At 36.1% G+C, this 27,500-nt stretch overlaps 1 protein-coding gene across 1 annotated transcript in view; it reads left to right on the top strand.

Annotated features, from left to right (window-relative positions):
* LOC136840305 (uncharacterized) overlaps nucleotides 1-27,500 on the top strand; it is a 74,380-nt gene that overhangs the window by 7,979 nt on the left and 38,901 nt on the right. Inside the window, exons 2-3 of the mRNA XM_067107009.1 lie at nucleotides 20,402-21,840; nucleotides 26,366-26,451. Of these exons, the coding sequence (XP_066963110.1) occupies nucleotides 20,487-21,840; nucleotides 26,366-26,451 (1,440 nt within the window). The 5' untranslated portion in view covers nucleotides 20,402-20,486. The remainder of the gene's footprint in view (nucleotides 1-20,401; nucleotides 21,841-26,365; nucleotides 26,452-27,500) is intronic.

Genomic DNA, 27,500 nt, shown 5'->3' with positions numbered 1-27,500 from the left:
TACAGGGTGTTTCGAAATTAGAGGCCCCCGCTCTACAGCATAAACTAAAATTGATATGGACAAAAAAAAAGTAATTCAGAACAGGTATTAATTGAAGTTTCTCTCTGAGTATTTAATATTTTGTGTGGCCTCCATCTGCCTGTACCACAGCCTGCATTCTTGAGGGGTATGATTTCAACAAATCGCAAAAAAGCTGAGACTTAAACTCCATTTCTCTGAGCACTTTGGTCACCTCTCTTCGCAGGTCGTCGAGACTTGGTATACCATCATAGTTCACTGCACGTGCTTCAGCACGATCCTTTAAGATACTGCCAATGTTTCCACACACATTAAGGTCAGGGGAGCTACCTGGAAATTCACTTGACGAGAAGAAATCTATACCACTGTTTCAAAGCAGCTCCTGTGTCTGAAGAGCCTTGAAACATGGTGTCTTATCATGCAAAAATGTAACTTCTTCGACAGATAACACATTTTCAGGGTCTTTGAGGAAAGGAAATACTCCACCAGTAAGTACAGTTTCTGTGAAGTATTCACCATTCCATGACTGTCCTTTTTCTTTGATGATCCACATTAACTGTTTGGCTGTGAAACAGAAAAATTCCCAAACATTCAGGAAATTTCACAACTTGGCGATAGTGCACATCATCGCTGATATCATCCAACTTTGCAGCCCAAATGATGTCATTTTTATGATCTGGCTTCCTGACTGTGTAAATGAAGAATTCATCTGATGCGGCAACATGGAGAAAGTCAGCTTCATCCCAATCTTTAAGAAATGAACCACAAAACCATGCACGGTCTTCTCTCTGTTGCTGGGTGATGACGGGCTTGCTGATAACATGAAATGGCTTGATACCAGATTTTTTCAACTCATGATATACAGCACTATAAATTCTCTTCTTTCCCCTTTTTGTTTCTAGTTCAAGTGCCAATTTACGTAAAGACTTTCTTGGCCTACCACTGCCTCAGCTATGATGTCTTTTGCTCCTGAGAAAGGACTTCAGGCCTTCCAAGTTTCTCACTCTTTCCGCGATGACAGTCATATGGATTTTTGTTCCAGTTTCTTTTAACAAAGGATTCATCTCTTTTGATGTATTTAGCTATCCAGGAACGTGAAATGAAGGATGCGCCAGCATCACTGGCCTCTCTGAAGGTTATAGCCTGGATTCGGTCAATCCATCTAATTTCCTCCAAGTCGTTAGCCATGGCTGTATCTAACTCAGTCACTCAGCCTGAAAATACAAGAAATGTAAAATGAAAAATAGCTTAATAGAAACTTAAAATAATGTACTTGGAGATAGGCTGTAGCAGAAAACTTCATAACTCTCCATTTGTTCTGTGGGAGGGGGCCTCTAATTTCAGAAACACCTGGTATAGTATGTATGTATGTATATATATATATATATATATATATATATATATATATATATATATATATATATATATATATATATATATATATATATATATATATATATATATATATATATATATATATATATATATATATATATATATATATATATATATATATATATATATATATATATATATATATATATATATATATATATATATATATATATATATATATATATATATATATATATATATATATATATATATCACTTAGTCCACGTCGGAAGGTGAGTGAAAACCGGGACTTTGAACAAGCACTTTCGTAGTTTATTCTACGTTTTCAAGTTCACACTAAATACCAAAGAAGTTGACAGAGATTTGTATACAAAAACAGAAGGTGGGGGTGGGGTTACAGTTTGTTAATCTGGGCAGCATGTTCTTTAAACATCAAAGACAGGGACAAAGGATCATGGGATAATCCAGGGTGCAGATTAACATTCCTGGTGGAAGTAGCTTCAATGAACACAGTCTCTAGTGGATTTCTCTTTCGATGGTCGTTGACCTTGTAGATAACCGTTGCCTTATCCCAGTTCATTGTATGGCCTGTCTTAACTAATATCCACAATGCCATTGTTTGATAAGCCCCTTGAAATGGCATATTTGTGTTGGGAACTTCTTACTTTTAGTCCTTTTGATGTTTGACCAATATGAATCTTATTACATTCTTTGCAAGGAATACTGTATACAATATTGTTTGAATTGGGTGGGCTATTCTTAATTAGCTTATTTCTCAAAATATTATTATATTTAGATACTAAGTTAATATCAATAGTTTTTAAAATGGGCACTGCAGGAATGAAATAAGGATGAAATGGTAAACAGAGAATATTTTTAAGTTCTTTGTTAACACTGGTTGGATTGTAATATGTCTTTTTTGCTTTATTCTTACAAAGTTCTAAAAAATATGGATGGTAACATAATGAATCTCCTATTTTTTCAATAATTTTAAACTCCTCTTCCAAAAATTTAGGACTATAAATTCTAAGAGCTCTAAGATACATACTGGAAAATGTTGACACCTTAATTTGTTTAACATGGTTAAAGTAAAAATGAATATATGACAAATTATTCGTGGGTTTCTATTTACTTTAAAACAAAAATTGGTGTTATTTCTAATAACTAAGGCATCCAGGAATTTTATGGATGATACAAGATTATTAATTGTTTGCAAGAAATTAGAAATATTTACATTTTCTTTTACAATACAAAAGCAATCGCCTACATATCTAACCTAAAACACCTTAGAGAATAGATTTCTTGGAATAAGTGTAGACTCAAATAATTCCATGTAAATATCAGACAAAAGTGGTCTTACCAAATATTTGTTCATAAAAATTACCATTGAAAGTAAATTTACAATTTTTATGCAAAGGGACATTAAATTAATAATAACATTGGTAGGCAATTCTAGAGTATACAAGTCCAAATGTTGTGATAAATATTGATGTAAGTCATCAATAGGGACTTCAGTAAAAAAAGATGTCACATCAAAACTCGTTAATCTGTCAGTACTGGATAGTTCAATATGGGAAAGTCTAGCACAGAGTTTTGTAAATGAGAATTTGAAATAGTACCCAGAATAAGTGATAGTAATTTAACTAGATATTTAGAAAGTTTATAACTAATAGGACTTGGTGATATTCTCAAGCACGCGTTCCTTCGTGCTGCAATTGATATATAAACACACACACACACGCACACACACACACACACACACACATATATATATATATATATATATATATATATATATATATATATATATATATATGGTCTTCTGCTAATTACAGTGAAACTTGTCTTGCTTTTCTTTGGGTTCAAACCCATACACACATATGCACACACACGCAAACACACACACACACAACACACACACACACACACACACACACACACACACACACACACACACACATATATATATATATATATATATATATATATATATGAAATGATCTTTTATTCTGTCTAGAATTCATTACTTTGAATGTTAATGAAAAAACACACATTATATATATATATATATATATATATATATATATACACACATTATATATATATATATATATATATATATATATATATATATATGATCTTTTATATATATGAATGTTATATATATATATATATATATATATATATATATATATATATATATATATATATATATATATATATATACTATACCAACCCAGCACTGCCCAGGAATACTTTGAATGAAAGTTGATCATTTACCTTAGAAAGGAAGTAATGCATGGTGTGGTTCTGATTAACATTTAAAGTAATGAGTTCTAGGCAGAATTATTAATCACAGGAAAGGAAAGCATTTTCAGTGATAGTACACATGCTTTACTCGACAAAAGAATTCAGAGGAGATGCAGGGAAATTTTTGTGAGCGTGGCCACAATTCCAGTCACGTTACTCGTCCCGTCACTGAGCGAGAAAGTGAAAGAACCTACAGTCCCGACTTCTCACGTTTCACATCAATCCAAAATGTTACCCCATGGCTGGGTCTTTGCCGAGAACCACAGTAAATAAAAGTATCACAGAGGGCGTGGGTACGGGCTTGAAACCTATGCAAAAACCTTCCCTAGGTCAATTGAGGGCCACATGCAAAATTTCGTCTAGATTGGTCGAGTGGTTCAGATTTCTATACAGCACAAGTTTACATAGTTACATTTAAATATATATATATATATATATATATATATATATATATATATATATATACTAGCTGACCAACCTGGTGCTTCCCGAGAAAACTCTGAATGACAGTCTATGGGTAGGGGAGGGAAGGGGAGGGGGGAGGGAAGAGGGAAGGTGAGGGGAGGGAGAATGGACTGGGGAGGGGAGGGGAAGGGTGAAGGGTGAAAGGGCAGGGAAAGGGAGGGGAAGGGAGGGGAGGAGGGGAGGGGAGGGGATGGAAGGAGGAAGGGAAATGGGAGGGGAGGGGAAGAGGGAGGGAAGGGGGAGGGAAAAAGAAGGGAATAGGAAGGGGAAGGGGAAGTTACGTTCCTCTATCAGAAGAGAATAATAAGTATCTCACTGAACAAAGACAATAAATAACAAATATTGTATTTCTACAATTCGCACTCAAGTGTGTCTGTGTGTTTGTGTGTGTGTGGGAGGGGAGAAGGTCTGTCTCTCGTGCAACAACAGTTGGACCTACTGGCCTTCGGGATGTAGTGAAGTGCTGTTGCCAAACACCCCATAAACCTTATTTAAACCGAATCTATAATGATATACTCCATCGTGACGCTACAAAGTAGTCGCTATAACGAATTCTGAAGGTAAAAACGAAGAAGAAATGATCGAATTAAAAAGAAAATTTTCATATGAACTGATAAAAAAAAAAAATATACTGTCATCATACATCTTTCATGACATGTTGAGCTAGCAGCTACTACGCATGCGCGAGTAAGGAAGACAACTGGCATGTGTAAGTTTAGGGAGAAAATCTTTGGACCTGCTGGTTTGGGTTTCTTGCTTTTATAGCTATGAAATATGCTTTGTTATGAAGCCAAAAATATTTAATTTAGCAATGCAACCAAGCAGTGAGGTATATGTTTAACACTTATATCAATAATTATCATAGATTATGATCAAAATTCACATAAATTCTGATAAAAAATTTAGGTTATAGAGATCTGGATTTATTGTTGTAGGTTAACCATACGTCTGACAGTGCATGGAATAAAGGGTGGAATGTAAGGAGAAAAATGAGAATTAACCCAGTAATACTGAAGAAAAGGTGATGTAAAAAGTTTGAAAATTTCATTTGTTTTGTCTGTATTTGTATGTCTGTCACTGGGTAGGAGTTTGATTTTGAGTTAAAAACCTTTATGGAGTGACATAGATGCCGTGTGCAAAATTTTGTCTGGGTCTGTCAAGCAGTTCGGATTTCTATAGTGGACAAACAAATATACAAACATTTATATATATATATATATATATATATATATATATATATATATATATATATATATATATATATATATATATATATATATATATATATATATAAGATATAAGTATGTATGTATGTATGTAGCCTATGTATATTTGGTGTTAGTGGGTGTTCGTATGTGCGTATATCTAATCATATTTATGTGGGTATTGCATATCGCAAGCACACCTACGTGCGTAATAATACAATTTATTTAACTTGAAATCGTCCTGTTTCTGTGTGATAAACGGAAGTTTAGAAAAATTCCCACAACAGAGAAAGAAATTTTTCATTCATTCAAGTATCAAATCATTCATTCATTTGATGGTTCTTTTTATCAGCAGACTCTCTCTCTCTCTCTCTCTCTCTCTCTCTCTCTCTCTCTCTCTCTCTCTCTCTCTCGTGAACAGCAGAAATGAAATGACAGGCCAGGAGAAGGCTAGTAAATTTATGACGAAAATTAAAGCGAGAGACATTCGTTATAGACGAGATACTCACTCGGGCGAACATGTTCTGCGAAACAGCAGTTTTTCTGTCTCTGAAACAAGAAACAAATCTGAAAATCTGAAGGTTCAAGAGAACGCTCATAATGGATAATTTCATCACTTGTTATGTAAAAGTTTTAATATTTTTATTTTGCATTTTTCAGTCCAGTTTTCTTTTATTAAGATTGATAAAGTTAATTCACTCTTAATAACTGCCCTGTCTTCGAAAATGAATGAAGATATTTCTAGTTGTTTATTTTGTTTTTGTAGCATGATCGGACTATTTACATGCGAAGCATTAACTACATAGACACTGGTTCACCAACAGTTTAACAGTGAAATGACTTTCCTAGCGATGTAAACGACGCGTTAATTACATTTTGGTAAATCATGAATATATAATTCTGGTTAATTATATGCATTCAGCGTCACAGGTTCCAAGGGCAAGGATGATTCATTAACCACTACGTTAGATTTTAAACACATTTCTGAATAAGCTGGGTAGCCTTACATTACAAATGAAAAAGAAGATGAATATGGAGTATGATGTGTGACTGTCTAAGGAAGGTGTGCAAATATCATTATCGTATTCTGCAGTGGGCTGTATCGAGGGAATCTCACTATTAACATTGATCAAAAGAGCAACTGAAACTATATTATCTGCGTCTTTATGAAGAATAAAGAAAGCGTCATCTCCACATCTGCACAAAAGCTGAAGTCTGATTCTTTTACGGCAACTGAAGATGAACTCTGATAAAAAATGACATAACTTGGGGCACCATCAAATTTCATCGGTAATGAATCATCAACAGAAGTAAAAACTGCTTCGTCATTACAAAGTTTGATCAGTTCTGAGAAAAATTCTAACGGAATGGGAGCAATAAAAAATAAACCCTCTCCTGCCTTCCCGCGAAAAAGGTCTTTGAAAAAATCCAACCGGGCACAGGTGAAAAGGGCACCTTTATCTGGAATGGTAATTTTTCCTTGTTCTGCCTAGAAAATCATAAACGCTTACACGCCTCTTCACTGATGTAAGGAAAAGACTGCAGGCATTTTAATATCAAAGATATGAAACATATGTACAATAACAAGTTTATGCATATATATATATATATATATATATATATATATATATATATATATATATACTGTATATATATATATATATATATATATATATATATATATATATATATATATATATATATATATATATATATATATATATATATATATATATATATATATATATATATATATATATATATATATACAGTATATGTGTGTGTCTGTGTGAGTCTGTATATGTGAAAATAACAATAAATGTTATATTTAATTATAAAGACAAAAACCAAATACAAGCAAAAGCAATAAGGTTATGATTGCTTATATGGAAATCTTCACGCACAAATTGGGTTATATTTGTATATGAATATTAAAGTTATTGACATATCAAAAATAAAGCAGAGAGAGAGAGAGAGAGAGAGAGAGAGAGAGAGAGAGAGAGAGAGAGAGAGAGAGAGAGAGTATGCAGAAACCATAATATCGGTCTCAAATGCAGAAATAAAATGAAAAAAAGGGGTGTTGAAAATACAGTGACTAAAGGGGGGAAAATACACATAAAATGTTGTGGCTAGAGAATATAAATTCGATGAGTCTTCGGAATAAAATGCTTGCAATACTATCATCAATTGTATTACCTGCAATGCAGTGCTTGTAAAATCTTATTGTACAGACATGACATGAATATTTTTTAATAGGGATTAAACGCAACACACACGCAAATAAGTATATATATATATATATATATATATATATATATATATATATATATATATATATATATATATATATATATGTGTGTGTGTGTGTGTGTGTGTGTGTGTATGTATATATATATTATTTAATCCCACTGATATGTGTGTGGCTAAAACACATGTAAATGTCTCATGAAATTATGACAGTTTAATTCCATATGTTAAGGTGACTAAACTGGCAACACTTTCCGTGAGTAGCCCAGACCAGTAAAATGAGAGAAAGAATGGTGACAGAAATATGAGAGTCAACCGAGAGACGCACTTCGTAAGTGATGGAAGTCTTATATATATATATATATATATATATATATATATATATATATATATATATATATATATATATATATATATATATATCAATAAATATATATTAATATATATATATATATATATATATATATATATATATATATATATATATATATATATATATATATATATATATATAAATCAAGACTTCCATCACTTACAGTGCGTCTTTCGGTTGACTCTCTATTTCTGTCGCCATTCTTTCTCTCTTTTTAATGGTCTGGGCTACTCACGGAAAGTGTTGCCAGTCTAATCACCTTAGCATAATTGGAATTAAACTGTCATAGTTTCGTGAGACATTTACACGTTCTCTAGCCACACATGTCAGTGGGACTGAACATTAAATGATTGAAAAAATATAATTTTAATTTTTAACAAATCTCATGGGACTGTGAAAGAATCAATAGCTCTAAATATAACGATTATGAATTTAGAGTTTACTTATGTAAGGACGTTAGAGACTTAGATAATCATTAAAAATTTTATAGTGAAGAATGATGCAAGAAACAGGAGCGACTAATAAGTCAGTCTCAGATATCTTTTTGTTAACGAAATGTCAGTTATTTGAGACTGCCTCAATTCAAACCCGGTGGATGTGGTTTTAGTTTAAGTGAATTGCTTTTCAGAGCAGCACAAATAAGTAACAGGACTTTTTCCTATTGTTATGTACTTCATGTTTTTATGATAATATAGTATTGTCAGTCCACTGTTTTTTTGCCAGTTTTTATATATATATATATATATATATATATATATATATATATATATATATATATATGTATATATATATGTATATATATATATATATATATATATATATATATATATATATATATATATATATATATATATATATATTTAAATATTCTCCTATGCCGCTTAATAGCATGCAACAACAAATATAGATGAGGCCACAAAAAAGATAAAATGACGTACCAAGTTCTTTCACGTAGTTTCAACACATTTTCTAGGTAGAATGGTAAAAACGCTGAGAGAGATTTACAAAGAGAGCATTATAGCAGAAAATGACGAGAAATCAAGGGAATAATTTAATCTGGTACTTTACGTAGAGACAGCTCAACAAGTGATCAAGCAGAAACAAGCTTAAAAATCTCTTTTACAATAAAAGAGTCAGGTTTGTAGTTTCCTCGACTTTCATTCATTAAGTCACCGTGATTTTTAACTGAAGCAGATTCAGTTTCATTTCTACGAGTTATAGTTTTACAATATAAAATAACTTTATCGGCATCCCAGTCAATCCTATGATTAGAATGATTGATATGTAAAAATAATCCATTCGACATTTGTCCTGTTCTCACGCCATGTGCCAGATTATCCGTTACACAGACATTTGCAATTTATGCAAGCAGCCTTGTAAATGCAGCCCTGAGAAACTCTAGAAAAATTACTTATCGTTATATTTTTTCAGGGTGTTTGGAAGTCTAATAACAACATTGATATTAAAAATCTTACCAAAATTTGGAATACTCCGTAAAAGATCACTGTAAGGTAAAGTGAGCACATTTGGATTGTTAAAAGTCTCTCTCGCAAAGACTGAAAAAATTTTTGTGTTCTCTGCAAAACACCTTTAGGAAAATATTTAGGATACTTTAATATATTAGAGATACTAAAATTATGCTCAAAATCTTTCTGAAGAAATTCAGAGCTGCAGATATTTAAAGCTCTTAAGAATACAGAAGAAAATGAAGCCTTCATTACTCTGTCGCTATGATGATTTCAATAATAATGGATATTTGAACTTTATTTTTAGGGTTTTTTATAAACAGAACATTTAAAGCCATGTGGAGCAATGTGAACATTTACATCTAAAAGCGAAATCAATGCAAGGTGCCAAATTGTTCAATTGTAAAAGAAATGTATGTACATTTCCTGATAAAGGCCACATGCAAAAGACGCCATCTACATACTGTATCTAAACCACAGAAAACCACACAGTAAAAAGCCAGTTAAAAATTTGGTTAAAAAATTTCCATACATAAATTACTTAAAACAGGGAAAAGAGGATTTCCTGTTGCGATTCCAAACTTTTGTGCACCAAATTTTTCATCAAAAGTAAAAAACGAATTAGAAATACAAAGTTTGATCAGTTCTGAACGAGACATGTAGACAAAGGTAGATCACTAACATCTACAAATGCTGATAAATATTCAAGCAAGTCATCTGTAGGTACTTTTGTAAATGAATATGTAACATCAAAGTTAACCATTTTCACTGAAAATTAATATTTAGAATATTTAGATTTTCTGTTAGGTCTGCATTATGTTTCATTGTAGAGTTGGAAATACTTAATACTAAAGGTTCAAGAATTTTAACCAGCCATTTCGATAATTTATGAGTAATAGAGCCAAAAGAACTAATAATAGGTCGAATAGGATTGCCAAGAGATATACAACCTGACAGAATCTGGCCTTCGTTAGACGACAGCAATCCTAAATGTGATGAAGTTAACTAATAACACACGACAGGCGTTAGGAAAAAAAATAAACAGATATGTACAAATCAGCTGGAAGATGTTCGAAAAAAACTACAGACACAGCCGGTTAGCATTTATTCCTCGTGTTTTATTTTTATCGATAGTATATCTGCATATACTGTACAGTATATGTATATGTATATATATATATATATATATATATATATATATATATATATATATATATATATATATATATATATATATATATATATATATATATATATATATATATATATATATATATATATATATATATACATATATATATATATATATATATATATATATATATATATATATATATATATATATATATTATATATATATATATACATATATATATATATATATATATATATATAATATATAGTATATATATTTATATATATATATATATATATATATATATATATATATATATATATATATATATATATATATATATATATATTATAATTTCCCAAGAATCCCAGTCATCAAATGCTTCATTTAAAGCTTGAAAATACAACAGTGTATTTTGGGCACTGCCTGACAAGGAAGGGCAAAAGGAATAAAGGTCCCTCTTTTATTCTTTTAATCGTTTTATATCCCTTTCAACTTTCTCTTCTGGAACATATGACTGTGGGAGACTTTGCTTTCAGAATCCTAGGCCTGATTAAGAGAGGACAGCTGGCAGGCACACCTGGGACTGAGTCACAGATAACAACCAACCCAATGTACCTGTAAGTATCCTCCTGCCCCCTGACCAACGTCATATAAGGGTCTCACCGAAGGAACAATGGGAGAGACGCACTGCTGGACGCGAGAGAGAGACATCTCCTTCAGAGAGCCATGCCCTACCACGTGGTCCTATGTTGTAGGGACCTTTAATATTCTTACCAGAGAAGCCCAGCCCTTCCTCCGCCGCCATTTCTCACTGAAGCCACCTCTTCTACAAGGTAAAGTGATCTGTTGCAAAGGTTCTTCCCGTTAGTCACACTGTTTTAACTAAATTTCCTATTTCCATTTCCAAGTGCCAGTATTTTCATATCAATCTTGCCTTGTTAGGGCAGTATTATGTTAATGCTGGTGTTTAAATAATTACATAAAATTGTGTGTTCAAGGTTTCTTGGCACTCTCTTTGCTCACCTTGTCCTATGTATATTTTACTGTGTCCTTACTGGCTTTTAATTCGTGAACCTTGCTCTTTACAGAGGGTTTGTTAGCAGTGGAAATCTCTTTTGACTGTGCCTTGTGTCAGCATCATCACACTGACGGACATACTTACAAGTTTTCCCAGTTATAATTAACTTCTCAGGCCTTGCATGCCTGATTTCATCTTTTGATATTTCATTTCATGTAAATACACGTAATTTTAAACTAACATGTTTACTTACAAATACCTTGTGAGTAGAGCCCTCAGCTCATATAAGTTCCCCCTTTTTCCTTGTTTTTATGATTTCCTGAATCAACAGCAGTCAAGTTTCATACAAAAATAGAGATAAGTAACAAAATCACTCATTTAGAGTCTATAACTGGCTCATAGTAAGCATTTCCCTAGGTTAAATCGTAAAAATGACGACCTTGCCAGGATCTCGCAATCTGCAATTGCTACTTGCCGTATCAATGACTAGCGAAGCTAGGCTGGGTGCGAGACAAAGAAATGAACCTTTGCGTAAATTCCGCATGCGTACAGTCAAGGAGTTTCCACCCAGTGATTGTTTTTATTTTATATTAGGATAGGAAGAGAAATTGTGGCTGAAAATAGAAATAGGGAAACATTAGGCAAGTGCATGCAATCCACTCATCGAGAAGAGAGAGTTAGTATCCGTTACACAAGTTTTGATAGCGCCTGCATGAGGGCTTGCATGTTTTCACATAGGCTACCTAGGGAATTAAGAAGCATCGAAAATAAAAAAGGAAATAATGCGTGTATTTCCTTCTTGTGTTATCCAGACAATTTGTCGTCTTGGAATAGCTAGGCACATGTTTTAGATCCCACATGGGTCAATCAACAAATTCTGTATCCCTGGTATTGAGAGAGTTTAATCTCTCTCTCTCTCTCTCTCTCTCTCTCTCTCTCTCTCTCTCTCTCTCTCTCTCTCGTAGAGGTTAGGAATCGGTTAGGCAAACACTTGAGAGTAAAATCTCAGAAAGTGTAAAATTTGTTTGCTTCATATTTTATTTGTGCACATTCCTCCTCACAGCACAGCACCACACATGATAAATTCTGTTTCATTTTAAAGTGTTCCTGCTATTTCATACATAAGCATAAGGGACCTTTTTTTTTTCCTCTCTCTGTTTATTTGTGGTTATCTTTTGCTTTGCTTGAAAAGTCCGCTGTGACCATGTGGCCTTCATGCCGTTCCCAGGGAAATTTTCAGCAAGCCTAAGAGAAAAACTTTATCTTCTAAACAAATCATAAGTGTATTAATGTTTGTATAAGCAGGGTCAGTCTCGGGAAATTCCCACGCTGGTCATTTCCCTTTGTGGCCAGTTGTGTACCAGGTGACCTTGAGCTGTCAGTTCCTCCTCAAACCCAAGTTGTTACCAGGGCACTTGTGGTCTAAAAATAGGAAAAGGCAAATACATACGCACATGACTTAGGCAAACAGTGCCCATGCATAACAGAATTAAGTTTTGCACTTATATTAGGATTTGGAGGAAAAGGCTCTTATTAGGGCTGGCAAAATATGCAACTTTGTCAGTGTAACTTGCAAATAATATAATTTTAGCTTATCTGTCTCTCGACGATGAACTTACCACTTCTATAAAAATAAATAGAAGTGTACTTCAAAAAACAGCTGGCTCTGTAACCCACCAATTTGTATCCGTATATAAACCTTACCCACCCTCCTCTGCGCCAGTTATCAGTGTCTCCATTGTTTTTAGGTTTACGTTACGTCCTTTCTTTTTATTTTCTTCGGTTTATTTTATATTATTTATTTGTTGGGGTTATTATTCTAAGAGTGTCACAACGCTCACTGAGTTCCCGAACCTAACCCGCATCGGGACTCCCCTAAGAAGAAAATTTTTTTTTCTTATCACTAGAAAACACAAATTTGCGCCTTAGCCGGCCTTGTCTGTGAGCAAAATAACACCAAATCTCTACGTCCTCCAGGACAAAACCAAACCAGTCCCCTGCGAACAAATCCACGCCCTACGAGGCAGAATAGTGAATGGGCGAACGCTCCCATAACCAAGCTTTAAGTTTCAAGCGATAGTCGGCCAAGTCTGTGTGTGAATCCAAAACTATGTCCTATGAGACAAATTTTAAAAATTCTTTCCCTGCAAACAAGTCACATCCTATGAGGCGAACCAAAAAACCCCAACATTCACGCAATAGCTGGCTGAGTCCATGCGTGAAATAGAATACAATTTATGTCTTGCGAGACATATTAAAATTCGTTCATCAAGAACCCACCAATTCTTACTCAGGCATATTAAAATTTGTTCATCAAGAAAAAACTCAGTCTTATTCAGACATATTAAAATTAGTTCAACACGAACAAACTTGGGTTTGTCAGAAACCCTGAAATTTGAGTCTTTTCAGACATACTGACTTTCTGAAAAGTCACACCCATATAAGCGTTATCTCAAGATGTCTACGATATCCAGAACCCAACAAAACGAGGACTTCAAGTTCTATATGTCCGCTGGAAAGGACAAGGGACTTTCAGGACAAGCCCTGAGGGAGTGGGTCCAAGAGAAAGTGGATGATGCCAAGGTGGAAAGAGAGGCAGAATAGCAGGAGAGGGAGAATGAAAGAAAGGCGAAGAAGGAATAGCAAGATAGGCTAGATAAACTTGCAAATGAAGAACAAGAGAGAAAGGAGAAGAAGGAACAACAAGAAAGAAGGGAGAAGAAGGAAGAACAAGAGAGAAAGGAGAAGAAGGAAGAACAAGATAGGCTAGATAATCTCACAAAGGAGGAACAAGGGAAAAAGGAGAAGAAGGAAAAACAAGAGAGAAGGGAGAAGAAGGAAGATAGGCTAGATAGACTTGCAAGAGAAGAACACGCAAGACAAAAGGAAGAACAAGAAAGAAAGGATAGGTTCGAAAGGGAGGAAAAGCAGCGGGTCCATGAGCTACAGATGACCCAAATTGGCACCGCTAGCTCCTCCCTAGCCCCTGGGGCATCTGCCCTCACTCAGGCTCATACTTTTATGCCCAAGTGGACCGAGGCCGAGCCCGAGGTGTGGCTCGATCGGGCAGAGAGGGTCCTTAGTTCCTACCCACTCGCTCCCGCTGAAGTCTCCCTACTCTGGGGAAAATTCCTCTGAGGAAATGATCTAATTGTTTTCAATGCCCTCCCCAAGGAGGATCAAGGGAAATGGGTGGAAGTGCGCCAGGTGATCACAAAGGCGTATGAAATCACTCACAAACACTGGAGACGATGCTGGAGAGGCCAGATAAAAAAAGCAGGACAGACCTGGTCTGATAGGGCTCTCTCTAAATGGCTAGAGTCCCTGGGAGTCTCCACCGCTGAGGACATCCTCGAGTGGTTCAAGATTGAAAATCTTTTATATTACACCCCTTCCGCCCTAGCCATCCATGTATGCGAAAAAGCGCCCCCACTCTAGCAGAGTGCTGTCACCTCGCCAACACGTGGGACACCCATCACACCCATCCAAGTTCATTGGGACGTAAAATATGACCTCCTTCTTTCAACTCCGGCGCCCCTCCACCCAAGAATGGGCACTCACCAAAGCCCGTTGTTTGTGGGTTCTGCAAGAAATCCTGGCATTCCACCGAGCAGTGCCGAAACAAACCCTCACCCGGGAATCCCCCAACTAACAAGCCTGCGCCCTCCACAGGGGCTGTGCTCTGGAGGGATTATAGCCAGGCTATTGCATGGCTTGCAAAGTTTATGGCCACTCTCCCACATGGGCAAAATGCCCCAATAATAAATCAAGTACTCCCGCCATTGCCTTGGCAGTTACGAACCCCAAGTCCTTAGGCCCTCCAGCCAATGGTCCCATATATGTGGCACCTCCTCAAGGTAGCCACCCACCATGCCAAGTCAAGGCATTTGATGACTCTGGCACACAAATTTCTCTCATAAGAAAAGACAAAGTTCCCTATGGAGCTATCATTAACCAACGTAAACTTGACACAATTGAGGGTATCAATCAATTTAAAATGATACTCCCTACTGTTCAATTGAGAGTTAAAAGACCTCATAAATCCAAAATTTGTAACCTTGCAGTAGCAAGCTATATTCCTGGAAGTTATAACATCCTCCTGGGACAGGACTTCCAGTCCCCAACTAAATTACAGCAATCCAGGGGTCCAAATCCCCCACATCATTCATTAGGCACGAGTAAGCCTCAAACGCCTACACTCATTACACTGCCAGTGCCACCTGAGTACAATGTGCAGTGGCCCCCCCCTCCATCACGATCAATCCCAGATCCCATTACGGGACCCGGCCTTCCCCAGTGCCAGTGCCAGAGCCCCAAATAGATCTCCCTCCAGGAGATTCCAAACTCAATTCCCAATCAATGCCAATGCCACTTGCATGCACTGAGCAGTGCCAAGCTCTGTCCGTCCCGAACGACGAGCAAATTCCAAATCAAATAATAGTGCCTGACCCTGCCTTAGTGCCAGCACCCGAGCACGTCCCTGATCTCCATTCCAGAGATCCAAATCAGGGTCCCCTCATTTCTCCTGGCCTGGCTCTGCTACCAGCTCCGGTAAGAGAGACGAATTCTTCCAACCACAGCAGGAGCTCAACTGAAGGTGCGTCCTCACAAGCAGTGCCTGAGCTGGTCATGGTAACCTGCGAGCCTATCGCGTCCACTGCGACCTCTTCCTCTCTTTCCCGGTCCTCTGTGGACACGACCATGGGTAAGAATTCTGCTGTGTCTTAAATGGCCTGCAATGAATGCCCCTGCTTCGGTTGCCAAAGAAGCCGACACAGGTGGTACTTCAATGTCCTCCTCGGAAGCCGTTCGACAGATTCCCCTACCAAGGAGAACCATTAACATAAAGAGATCTGCTGCAGAAATCACGGGCGTAAGTAATGTCAGGTAGCTTAAAGAGAGCTGATGAACTCTCCTGGCACCAGTGCAAATTTGGCAATGTGCCAAAAGAGTGTGTCAGATTTCCTCACCTATTTATTTTCTTATAACAGTAATTTATTCTTTTCCTTTAACATTTTTCCCTTCATTATATTTTTCAATTAGTCATATTTTACGCCTCACAAAGGCTTATATTTTACCTTGTTCCCACCCTGCCAATGCAGAGTGCAATTGACAGACATCCAAATTTTGGTAAGTCCTATGACTTCCTTTTGAAGACCCTTGAGCAAAAGAATAAACCTAAGCCATTTTCATTGGCTAAAGGATATAATTTCGAGATATTAATCATCATTTTTCTTTAACATTATCATTTGCCTTCTTTGTTATTCCCTCGTAACTTAAACCCCGAGTCTGTGAATTGAAAAGACCGTGTACTTTACATATTTGTCTGTCCTTCCTTGTACTTAACTTCATGCTCAAAAACACCATTGGCTTCAGTGCCACGTCTGGCACTGTGCCGTCAACTTAAGTAACATGGCGACACCTAACGAACCATGTACATTTCATTGTAATGCCTCCTCAAGGCAAAGTAACTGCATGTCTTTGACTATAACACTACTAAAAATTAAGTGCATGATTATTTTAAGACTTACATTAAGGAAACCACTTACAGTTTTTGTGTTTAATATTCACAGTAACTTTCTTATATTTGTGACTGTTCCTGTTTCAAAATAACAGTAACTTATGATTTATCACACTTGAACACTTATGATCATTTATTTATATTTCTTTTGAGATTTACCTTAAGAAGGCCAATTAAAGCTAGTGTATTTTAATACTTACAGAAACTTTCTTATAATTGTAAATGTACCTGTTTTAAAGGTAACAGTAATTTCAGGTTAAAACCTTTATTACTTTTTCTTACTTTGCAGTTAACGTAAAATATTGAATTCTTTATTAAGTAAATTTTCATTTATCTCATATGATGCAGAGAGATTTAGGTTACTAAATATAAGTGAGTGCTGTTAACGAGAAAATTAGAGTAGTATAAAGGATTTGGCTGCTGAATCCTTGGTTTGGTAGACATTCGCATCAGACTGAAGGCGCGAGATGTCAGCTTGGGAGGGGAGTTCTTATAATTCCTCAAGAATCCCAACTGTTAAATGCTTCATTTAAAGCTTGAAAATACAACAGTGCATTTTGGGCACTGCCTGACAAGGAAGGACGACAGGAATATAGGTCCCTCCTTTAATCTTGTTAATCGTTTTATATCCTTTTCAACTTTCTCTTCTGGAACATATGACTGTGGGAGACTTTGCTTTTAGAATCCTAAGCCTGGATTAAGAGAGGACAGCTGGCAGGCACACCTTGGACTGAGTCACAGATGACAACCAACCCAATGTACCTGTATCCTCCTGCCCCCTGACCAACATCATATAAGGGTCTCATCGAAGGAACAATGGGAGAGACGCATTGCTGGACACGAGAGAGATACATCTCCTTCAGCAAGCCATGCCCTACCACGTGGTCCTATTTTGTAGGGACCTTTAATATTCTTACCAGAGAAGCCCAGTCCTTCCTCTGCCGCCATTTCTCACTGAAGCCACCCCTTCTACAAGGTAAAGTGATCTGTTGTAAAGGTTCTTCCCATCAGTCACACTGTTTTAACTAAATTTCCTGTTACCATTTCCAAGTGCCAGTATTTCCATATCAGTCTTGCCTTGTTAGGGCAGTGTTATGTTAATGCCAGTGCTTAAATAATTACATAAAATCATGTGTTCAAGGCTTCTTGGCACCCTCTGTGCTCACCTTGTCCTGTGTATATTTTACTGCGTCCTTACTGGCTTTTAATTCGTGAACCTCTCTCCTTACAGAGGTTCTGTTAGCCGTGGAAATCTCTCTTGACTGTGCCTTGTGTCAGCATCATCACACTGACGGACATACTTACAAGTTTTCCCAGTTATAATTAACCTCTCAGGCCTTGCATGCCTGATTAGTCCATTTCATCTTCTGATATTTCATTTCATGTAAATACACGTAAATTTAAACTTACCCTAACATGTTTACTTACAAATACCATCAGCTCATATAAATTCCCTTTTTCCTTTGTTTTTACGATTTCTTGAATCAACAGCAGTCAGGTTTCATACAAAAATAGAGGTAAGTAACGAAATAATTCATTTAGAGTCTATAACTGGCTCATGGTAAGCATTTCCCAGGTTAAATTGTAAATATATCTATATATATATATATATATATATATATATATATATATATATATATATATATATATATATATATATATATATATATATATATATATATATATATATATATATGTATATATATATATATATATATATATATATATATATATATATATATATATATATATATATATATATATATATGTGTGTGTGTGTGTGTGTATGTATGTTTGTATGTATATATGTTTGTGTGCTGTGTTATGTGTGTGCGTGTATGTATGAATTTACATATAAACATATATATATATATATATATATATATATATATATATATATATATATATATATATATATATATATATATATATATATATATATATATATATATATATATATATATATATATATATATATATATATGTTAACTTTATCACATACACAATTGTTCTGTGCATTAGTAGAGTTACTAAAGGACCTCATTCAAACTGGATGGTATCTAATGGAGTTTTTATTCAAAAGTTTAAAGTTTTTTTGGACAAACAGTCCACATTATCAAGTATCCGTACAATTGTACGGATACTTGATAATGTGGACTGTTTGTCCAAGAAAGCTTGTAACTTTCTGAATAAAAACTCCATTAGATACCATCCAGTTTGAATGAGGTCCTTTTAGTAATATATATATATATATATATATATATATATATATATATATATATATATATATATATGTATATATATACATATATATTTTTGTGTGTGTATACGCACACACATTATATATATATATATATATATATATATATATATATATATATATATATATATATATATATATATATATATATATATATATATATGTGTGTGTGTGTGTGTGTGTGTGTGTGTATGTAGTTATATGTATATATAGATATATATCCATGTACGTATATATATATATATATATATATATATATATATATATATATATATATATATATATATATATATATACAAATAAGTATTTTCCTTTATTACCATTCTTCTGAATTTTCTTAATGCTTCTTCTTTCCCCTCTCTTATAATCTCTTGTCACTGACGAGGCCGGTCTCCCTCGCTTCCTGCATAGTTTCGCTTCACACTTATTCCTTCCCTTCTCCTTTCTCTCGTTTCCTTTAGGCCTAGAAGCTTCTTTATAGATTATTACTAGTTATCAATACTTGTGATAAACAAAGGCAACATGATGACAGGTCTCTCTCTCTCTCTCTCTCTCTCTCTCTCTCTCTCTCTCTCTCTCTCTCTCTCTCACACAAGGTTCGACATGTCTTAAAATTGAATTTCCTTTAACAAACCACATGTCCGTAATTAGGTACTTATGTTTTTACTTTGCTTTTAAAAAATTGGAAAAAAGATTCTTTTGATACAAATCGATTACATTTTTATGTTGCAAAAATATTATCGTACAACTCTAATGTACCACAGTAAGGCCCCACAGCCTAAATTGTCCATATGTGTATTAGAAGAGAAGTTTTAAGGGAAGATAAATAAAGAGATGAAATTATATATCTGAATATAAGCATACTAGATGAATGCTGTTTTCTGCATCGATTGCATCACAAACAATACTCATAGTCCTCATAAAGCTCATACAGTGAATTTCTTTGGAATGCTGGTTTTCATTTTCACGTAATGGTTTTTATGTCATTCTCTACATGTCTCTAAGCTTGATATTTTTCTTCCAGGTACATTTTAATTAATGGTGTGATGTGAACTATAACGCAATTATAAATCTTTGAGAAGTACACACTATTTAAAACGTCCACTGCCATGAGTGAAGTATTGCCTCAGAAGAAGGGTTCCGAACCCTTATCAGAAACACCTGAACCCCTCGACGATAACCCTGATGGAGCTTCTGGCCCTGGGTCCCCTACGAAGGAAGAGAGCGCAATCGCTGCGTTATATGGCCTCAAGCGATCACCATCAGGAACTTCTACAGCTTCTACTACCTCAGCGGCGTCTAAAAAGAGCTTCAATCCAATGGCTACCCTGTTCAAAAATTTCCCTTTTCACTCAGACACTGGTTTCGGGACAATGAACCCGATGTATGACGAAAGCGATGGGGAACTGCCCGCCGATCTACCATCTCCCATAAAGCCAACTGTAGCTACCAGCCAGTCTCTTCCTACGATGCCCTTGGACACGCCTCCCTCCGGAGGCCCTACGACACAGCAGGCGTCGAATGGTGATGTTTGTTCTACAGTTCCTTCTGTGACCGGCAGCCAGATCTCTCCCGGAACAAAGGACTTGATATCCGAGATGCCTCCGTCCCCCATATCTCAGCCGCAGAGTCCCAGGCGCAGCAAGTCCGAAAGCTACGAAGTGCCCAAGTCTAAGGAACCAATATCTCACGACTTCCCGACACCTCCAAACACACCCTTTTCCCACCCTCCCAGTCCAAGTGACAAAAAGCAACCAGTGAAGCCGACTCATGCCGAATTGTGTGACGAACCCAACTATCTGTACAATCCAGCCATGGCCCTGAGAGGACAGCTCTATGACATCCTGGGATATCCAGTGGATGCTCCGAATACTCCACGCCCTCGAAAGGGGAGCGTCCACCTCTCTCCCGACGGTACGCCTAGGGAGTCGAAACCGTTTCCTTCTTATCCAGCAAATGAGAACACTGATTCAGTTAACGGAAACGGGAAAAAGAATATCGAGGATGATAACAACAACGAAGAGAACATCAAAAACCAAGGGGAGGACAAAGACAAGAAGACGCCACCAGATGCGTCACCAAAGTCTGAAAAGTTGGACAAGCTGGAGGACCCAGAGGACAAGGTGACGGCCTGTTGGAGCCATCGGGATCGACCAAAAGTAGACGAACAATTGCAGAAGAAGGACGGGAACGTAAAACTCCGGAACAAACAAGATATGGGCAACACCCAGCCGAGGGACCACAGCGCGAGGAAGTCTGTCTTGATAATCGCAGACAGCCCAGAAGACAAGAAGCCCCCGAAGCAGGAGGACGGTGAAAGCAAGAGACGCTCCCTTTACGAAGATCTCGACGTCCCGATGATCGACGACGAACCGGAATATAGAAAAACAGACACACCAGATGCAAGTCTCGGCAGCAACAGGTCAACACAGCCTTCGGAGGGACTGGATCTCGATTTCCTCAGTAAGTGTAATAACATTTTTACAACTGTTGTACTTACATGCACATGCGCGACCACATGGACAGACTGACACGTACATATATACATACATACATACATACATACATACATACATACATACATACATTCATACATACATACATACACGCACGCACTGACATATACATTCATATATATATATATATATATATATATATATATATATATATATATATATATATATATATGTGTGTGTGTGTGTGTGTGTGTGTGTGTGTGTGTGTATTTGTGTGTGTTTGTATATGTGTGTTCATGTATGCAAGTGTTTACACACACATACATGTGTGTGTCTATGTTCATGTGTATCTGTAACAATATATATTTATACGTTTATGTAACCACAGACCGGTTCACTATTGCTCATGATATACGTTCCACCTGTCACTATAGGTTCGTACGCAAAATTCGATCACGATTTATTTGTCTTCTGCGCACGACGCCTACCTCACAATCACGCAATGCTTATACAGTGAATTGATCCGTGAACTGACCGCAGTGAATCATTTGTGAAAGGTGGTGAATGACCCATAGGGCGATTTGGTTTGCCTCAAACGTCAACATTCGTACGGTTACTCCCTCTATGTTATCTTTAGTGAGTGAACAATTATGAAGATGCGTTTGTGTGCGAATACAGACAGGTACAGGGACAGCTCAAGAAAATAACCAGATGGACTGATAGATAGGCAGATAACACAAAAAGAGGAAAAGCAATTGCAGACGTAAGTAAAACAGATTTCGGATTAGAAAAAATACTGCTGCATAAAAATACACAGAACTTTTGAACGAATTAAAAAAACTCGCAATATTTTACACCAAAATTCTACACTAATGCCCAGAAGTGGTCAAGGTTGGACAATATGAGTATATCTATACCATCGCGTTATGGACTTATCATCCGCTAGACAAACAACCAAACCAACAAGAAAACAAAAGCAAGAAGGGACGACACAGCGCTGACTACGGCATGAAACCAAAAGCAGAATCAGCAACAAGCCGCTTGAGCATCGAGCAAGGTTTTCGGAAAATGCCAGATTACCTGTCATATTCTAGTTAAGACTTGTAGCAGACAAGCATTCACATGAACAAAGAAAAAATCAGGATAACAAAGGACAACGCAGTGCCAACTGTGGCGTGCTTAAAAAAAAAAAAAAAAGCAGAACCAAAACAGCGCAGGTGATCACGATACAGGTGAGCCTGCCATGTTGCCTGGCTCTCACTCAGTCGCTTATTTTAGTAATGTGGAGAATTATGAGCCGGTAAAACTCGCCCACAAAAACCCTTCTTCCGTTTTACTCCATAATCGCCCAGGTGGTGTTTTCGTGCTGCCAGTCACTGGTGTCATTATTCTTCCGAGATTCTGTCGATTTTATGGCATGGCAGTGACTTAATCCTTGAAGAATACATACATACGCGTGTATTAATGAAAACTGTTTTAGGACATCGTTGTGTAATTCCTCCTCCAGGAAAAAGGATAGTAATTATGATTAAAATTGTTGTTCAGTATTGATGAACACTTTTTATATTTATAGTCTAGCATACTAGATTAAACGGGAGACTGATGCCAAACGGAAGTGTAGTAAGTATACTATGCCACGTAAACCCCGTTAGCAGTATATATATAAATATATATATATACATGTATGTGTATGTATATATATATATATGTGTATATATATATATATACATATACATATACATATGCGTACAGTAAATTCATACATATCAGGAAACAACTTGAAAAAACAACCGGTTGCAACATGTCGCTGATGGGAGCATACATTGTAATTTTTAAAAATGAAAATAGTCACACATAAGTAAAGCACGGAAAGCACAGCAACAAGCAGCAAAATATACTAAACACGGAGACCATAATTCGAAATGCACCTTCCCCTTATACAACCAGTCGTAAGTCTAGAAATAAAACGACAAGAGACTAATACCTTTGCTGATGCAAGAAACTTCCGGTGATCACGCGATTGGGTTCTAATCCCTCTTAATTATGCCCCCCCCCACCCTTCCACCTATTAACAGAGCTCCCTAACTCCATCGGGAGGCAACGCTAGAGCGATGGAACCCTGTAAACCCCTAAGCAATTAGCTGGGTCATTACGCCGGAAGTAACCATCAAATGCCTTAATTGCTGGCAGGCATACAATGTTGATATAAAGTCGACCCTAGGTCAGAGAGTTCGTCGTGGGCCAGGCGATGAGGGAGAAGTATAAAGATGAACAAAAGGAAGCTCAAAAGATTCCATGTCAATGATATGCCAAGAGGGCCACACCAGGCCTCTTTTCACCGCATCGCACCATTATTCTTTGTTTAAGGGCCTCTGTTATGAGGAAGGGCCTTTGCCGATATGGGGCGGGATTAATCTAAGGCAACAGTTAGAGCATTCGGGTCAAATAATTCTAAAGAAACACCAGTACCGATTTCCGAATCATTTAAACGAGCGAACTGGTGCTTTAAAGAGGCAATAACGACGCCGACCACAACAGATACAATAATAATGATAAAATTTGTCATTCCTATACCCATGAGAATGACTGAAAATTGCAAAATAACAATATAATTTATAGAACTGTGAATATAAACATAATGGATTGCCATAACAATGAAATGGTGTTAAAAAATGTAAAATGTTTATTTTCTCGACACTCCTGGCTGCTTCTTCTCACCTTTCTCTACTCCATTTCATTTTGCTTGCCATTTCTTTTATAAGCTACATTTACTTTCGAAATTCCGGTAGATAGCAGACAATAGCACTGGACTGAATTCGAGAAGAACAATGAGGCGAGGAGTCACACAAACATAACAATTATGATGACATATGATAAAGTTATCATTACATGCATCATTTGTCATGGAAATTGCTTGAGGGGAGACAAGGGGAATGCCATTGATAACGTCTATATTATAGATTAGTCTTTAATGATCTAATTTCATTTACCGAACATTAATTCACTAAACAAAATGACTGCTTAGGACAAATGGTAGCACAAAAGGACAATGCGGAAACGTCGTTTCTGCCGTAGAGGTCTGCTTAAGAAAAGAGAAAATAAACAGAAGCGGACTGATATAAGTACCAAGCAGATATATTAGACGAATAATAATCGGTAAAATTAGAAAATCGGTAAAAGTAGTTACACTGCACGTTATCAAGGTGTTCCGCTGAAATTAAAGTCATAAATTGACAAAAAACGAACAAAGAGAAGCACAGATAAAGTCATAAAATATCAATGAAATTAGATTATGGAGACTGTCTTAAGGAGCACAGTAATACACCAAAATATTCATATACGACAGTGGACAGTATCTGTACGGGCAACTTTTTTCTGCAGTTCAATCAAGGCGCTAGTCAGGCACAATAAGTTGAAGGTGGGAGTAAAATGTGCATTTTGCTGACAAAAAAAAAAAAAAAAAAAAAAAAGCGAAAAACGAAAATAGCAGTAAAATGAAAAAGGAAAGCACATAAAATATTGGCCTGGATAACATATATGTGAATACTGGCAAAATGAAGAATGTTTTAATATAATGCTAATTAACCAAGATTTTACTTTGCTAGTGCAAAATTCTGAGCGTAAATATTCCTTAAAGAGGAGTCACGAGTACGAGCACCCCTCACTTCAGTTTTGTCATCAGTATTGCCTGTTTGATGCAAAATTTATTAAGTAGTTGGTGAAATGACAACAGGTAAATTGAGAGACCAGAAAGGGTGAAATGCCAGAAAGCAATAATGCCACAAAGCTAAAGATATCAGACAGCACAAGACATCAAAAAGCATGAAATGCCAGAATGGAGAGACGCAAGATGGTTCGAGATGGTACGGGATAGTAGGACTTACCAGAAAGGATGAGATGTTGGATAGTACAGGATGTCAGACAAGATGAGGTTCTAGATGGCACAAGATACCAGTAGGCACGAGATCTCAGACAGCATGATATATCAAATTGCCCAAGATATCAACAAGTACGGAATGCCAGAAAGGGCAAGGTGATATAAAAGGGGAAAACACGAATAGATATCGCAAAGTGCAAGTTGCTAGATGGTATGAGATACCCAGAAGGCATAAAGTGTCAAAATGCACGAGTTGCCGGAAAGCATACTCATGTGGCACGGCCTTATTTGGCCACAGATCCGGAGCAAAAACCTTATGCATAGCGTGTAATCAATCTGCATTCCCATTAGCGATAGCTCATTATAAATCATTGTCATGTTGCATCTTACCGTATGGAAAGAAATATCATTCACATCTTTTGGCTGCACTAATTACTGACTCATACTTTTCATCTTCTTCCTACTAAGGTGCTTAATTTCCTCTACATTTTTTTCTTTTGCCCACTGTCACCTGTCGTTTTCCGAAACTTATCCTTCGGACGAATCCTGAAGGAGTCTAGAAATTTTCAAAGCCTGTCATAACAATACAGCACTTTTATAATACTGCTACTAATAAAGTTAACTCATTAACAGCATATTTCATACTGTATTTCAGGTCAAACTGCAGCTGCCGAACTGGCTGAGCAGCTATGCGAAGTGACGAGCGAGGCGGGAAGGTTAATAACGAAGGAACTCAAAGAGGTTCGTGTCCTTGAGAGCTATTTATTACACAATGGTTAGCATTTTCCTTGTTATGGTGTCGTGTATTTGCTCTTCTTTTTTACTTATTTGCTGAAGTTATTTCTTCGGCTTGTAATGAATGTTTTCGTTGATAACGTCGCAGGAACTCAAAGTTAAGTGTTTCTTGACAATTATTACAGAGATCCATTTTTCTTGTCCTGTTTCGTGTGGATCTTCTTCGTGTTAGTAACCTGATCCGTTATCCTGACACCCTGTAATATATATCCGTTACTAATCATTAGGCCGTTTTTCCTTGCATTCTGAATATGTTTGTGTTTAGTATTCGCTCGCCTATTCGCTTGACAACTGCATCATTTTTTTAATTGATTATTGATTACACATGATGTTTTATATATATATATATATATATATATATATATATATATATATATATATATATATATATATATATATATATATATATATATATATATATGTGTGTGTGTGTGTGGGTGTGTGTACAGTATATATATATTAATCAGAGAGAGAGAGAGAGAGAGAGAGGTAGGACATATGAAAAAAGAAATGCAAAGGAGAAAAAATTGAGTGCTACACCAAAAAAAAAAATACATTAAGTCCTCCTGTTAAAATAGGGAAAGCATAAGCAGAGAAAGAATTCCAAGGAATTTTCAAAGCCTGTCGGTCGCAAGAACGAAATAAACATCAGCCAGGGCAATCCGAGGACCGGATTGTCCATAGTATTACTGGATTCTTTCAGATAAGTAATAAAGTTAGGCTTTTCACTCGTTACTGTTGACATTAAAGTTAATTTCTTATACTACTTATCACTTATTTATTTGAAGCTTGTTAATGTTGATACTGATCTGGCCAAGAAGTTGTTAGGTGCAAGGTTAGCATTTCTACTGTACATATGTGAAGCTGCTTCGCAAAATCTGGTAACTCAATACGTTGATAAGATTATGAGTTACGGATGAATTAAAATCATATAAGGCAAAACGTTTTCACTAACCAGAGGATCATTTTTTGTTGCCTAAATTGATAAAACAATA

Source organism: Macrobrachium rosenbergii, chromosome 7 (genome assembly GCF_040412425.1).
Source record: "Macrobrachium rosenbergii isolate ZJJX-2024 chromosome 7, ASM4041242v1, whole genome shotgun sequence".
Classification (NCBI taxonomy): Eukaryota; Metazoa; Arthropoda; class Malacostraca; order Decapoda; family Palaemonidae; genus Macrobrachium; species Macrobrachium rosenbergii.
This window is presented reverse-complemented; position numbering and strand designations above follow the sequence as displayed.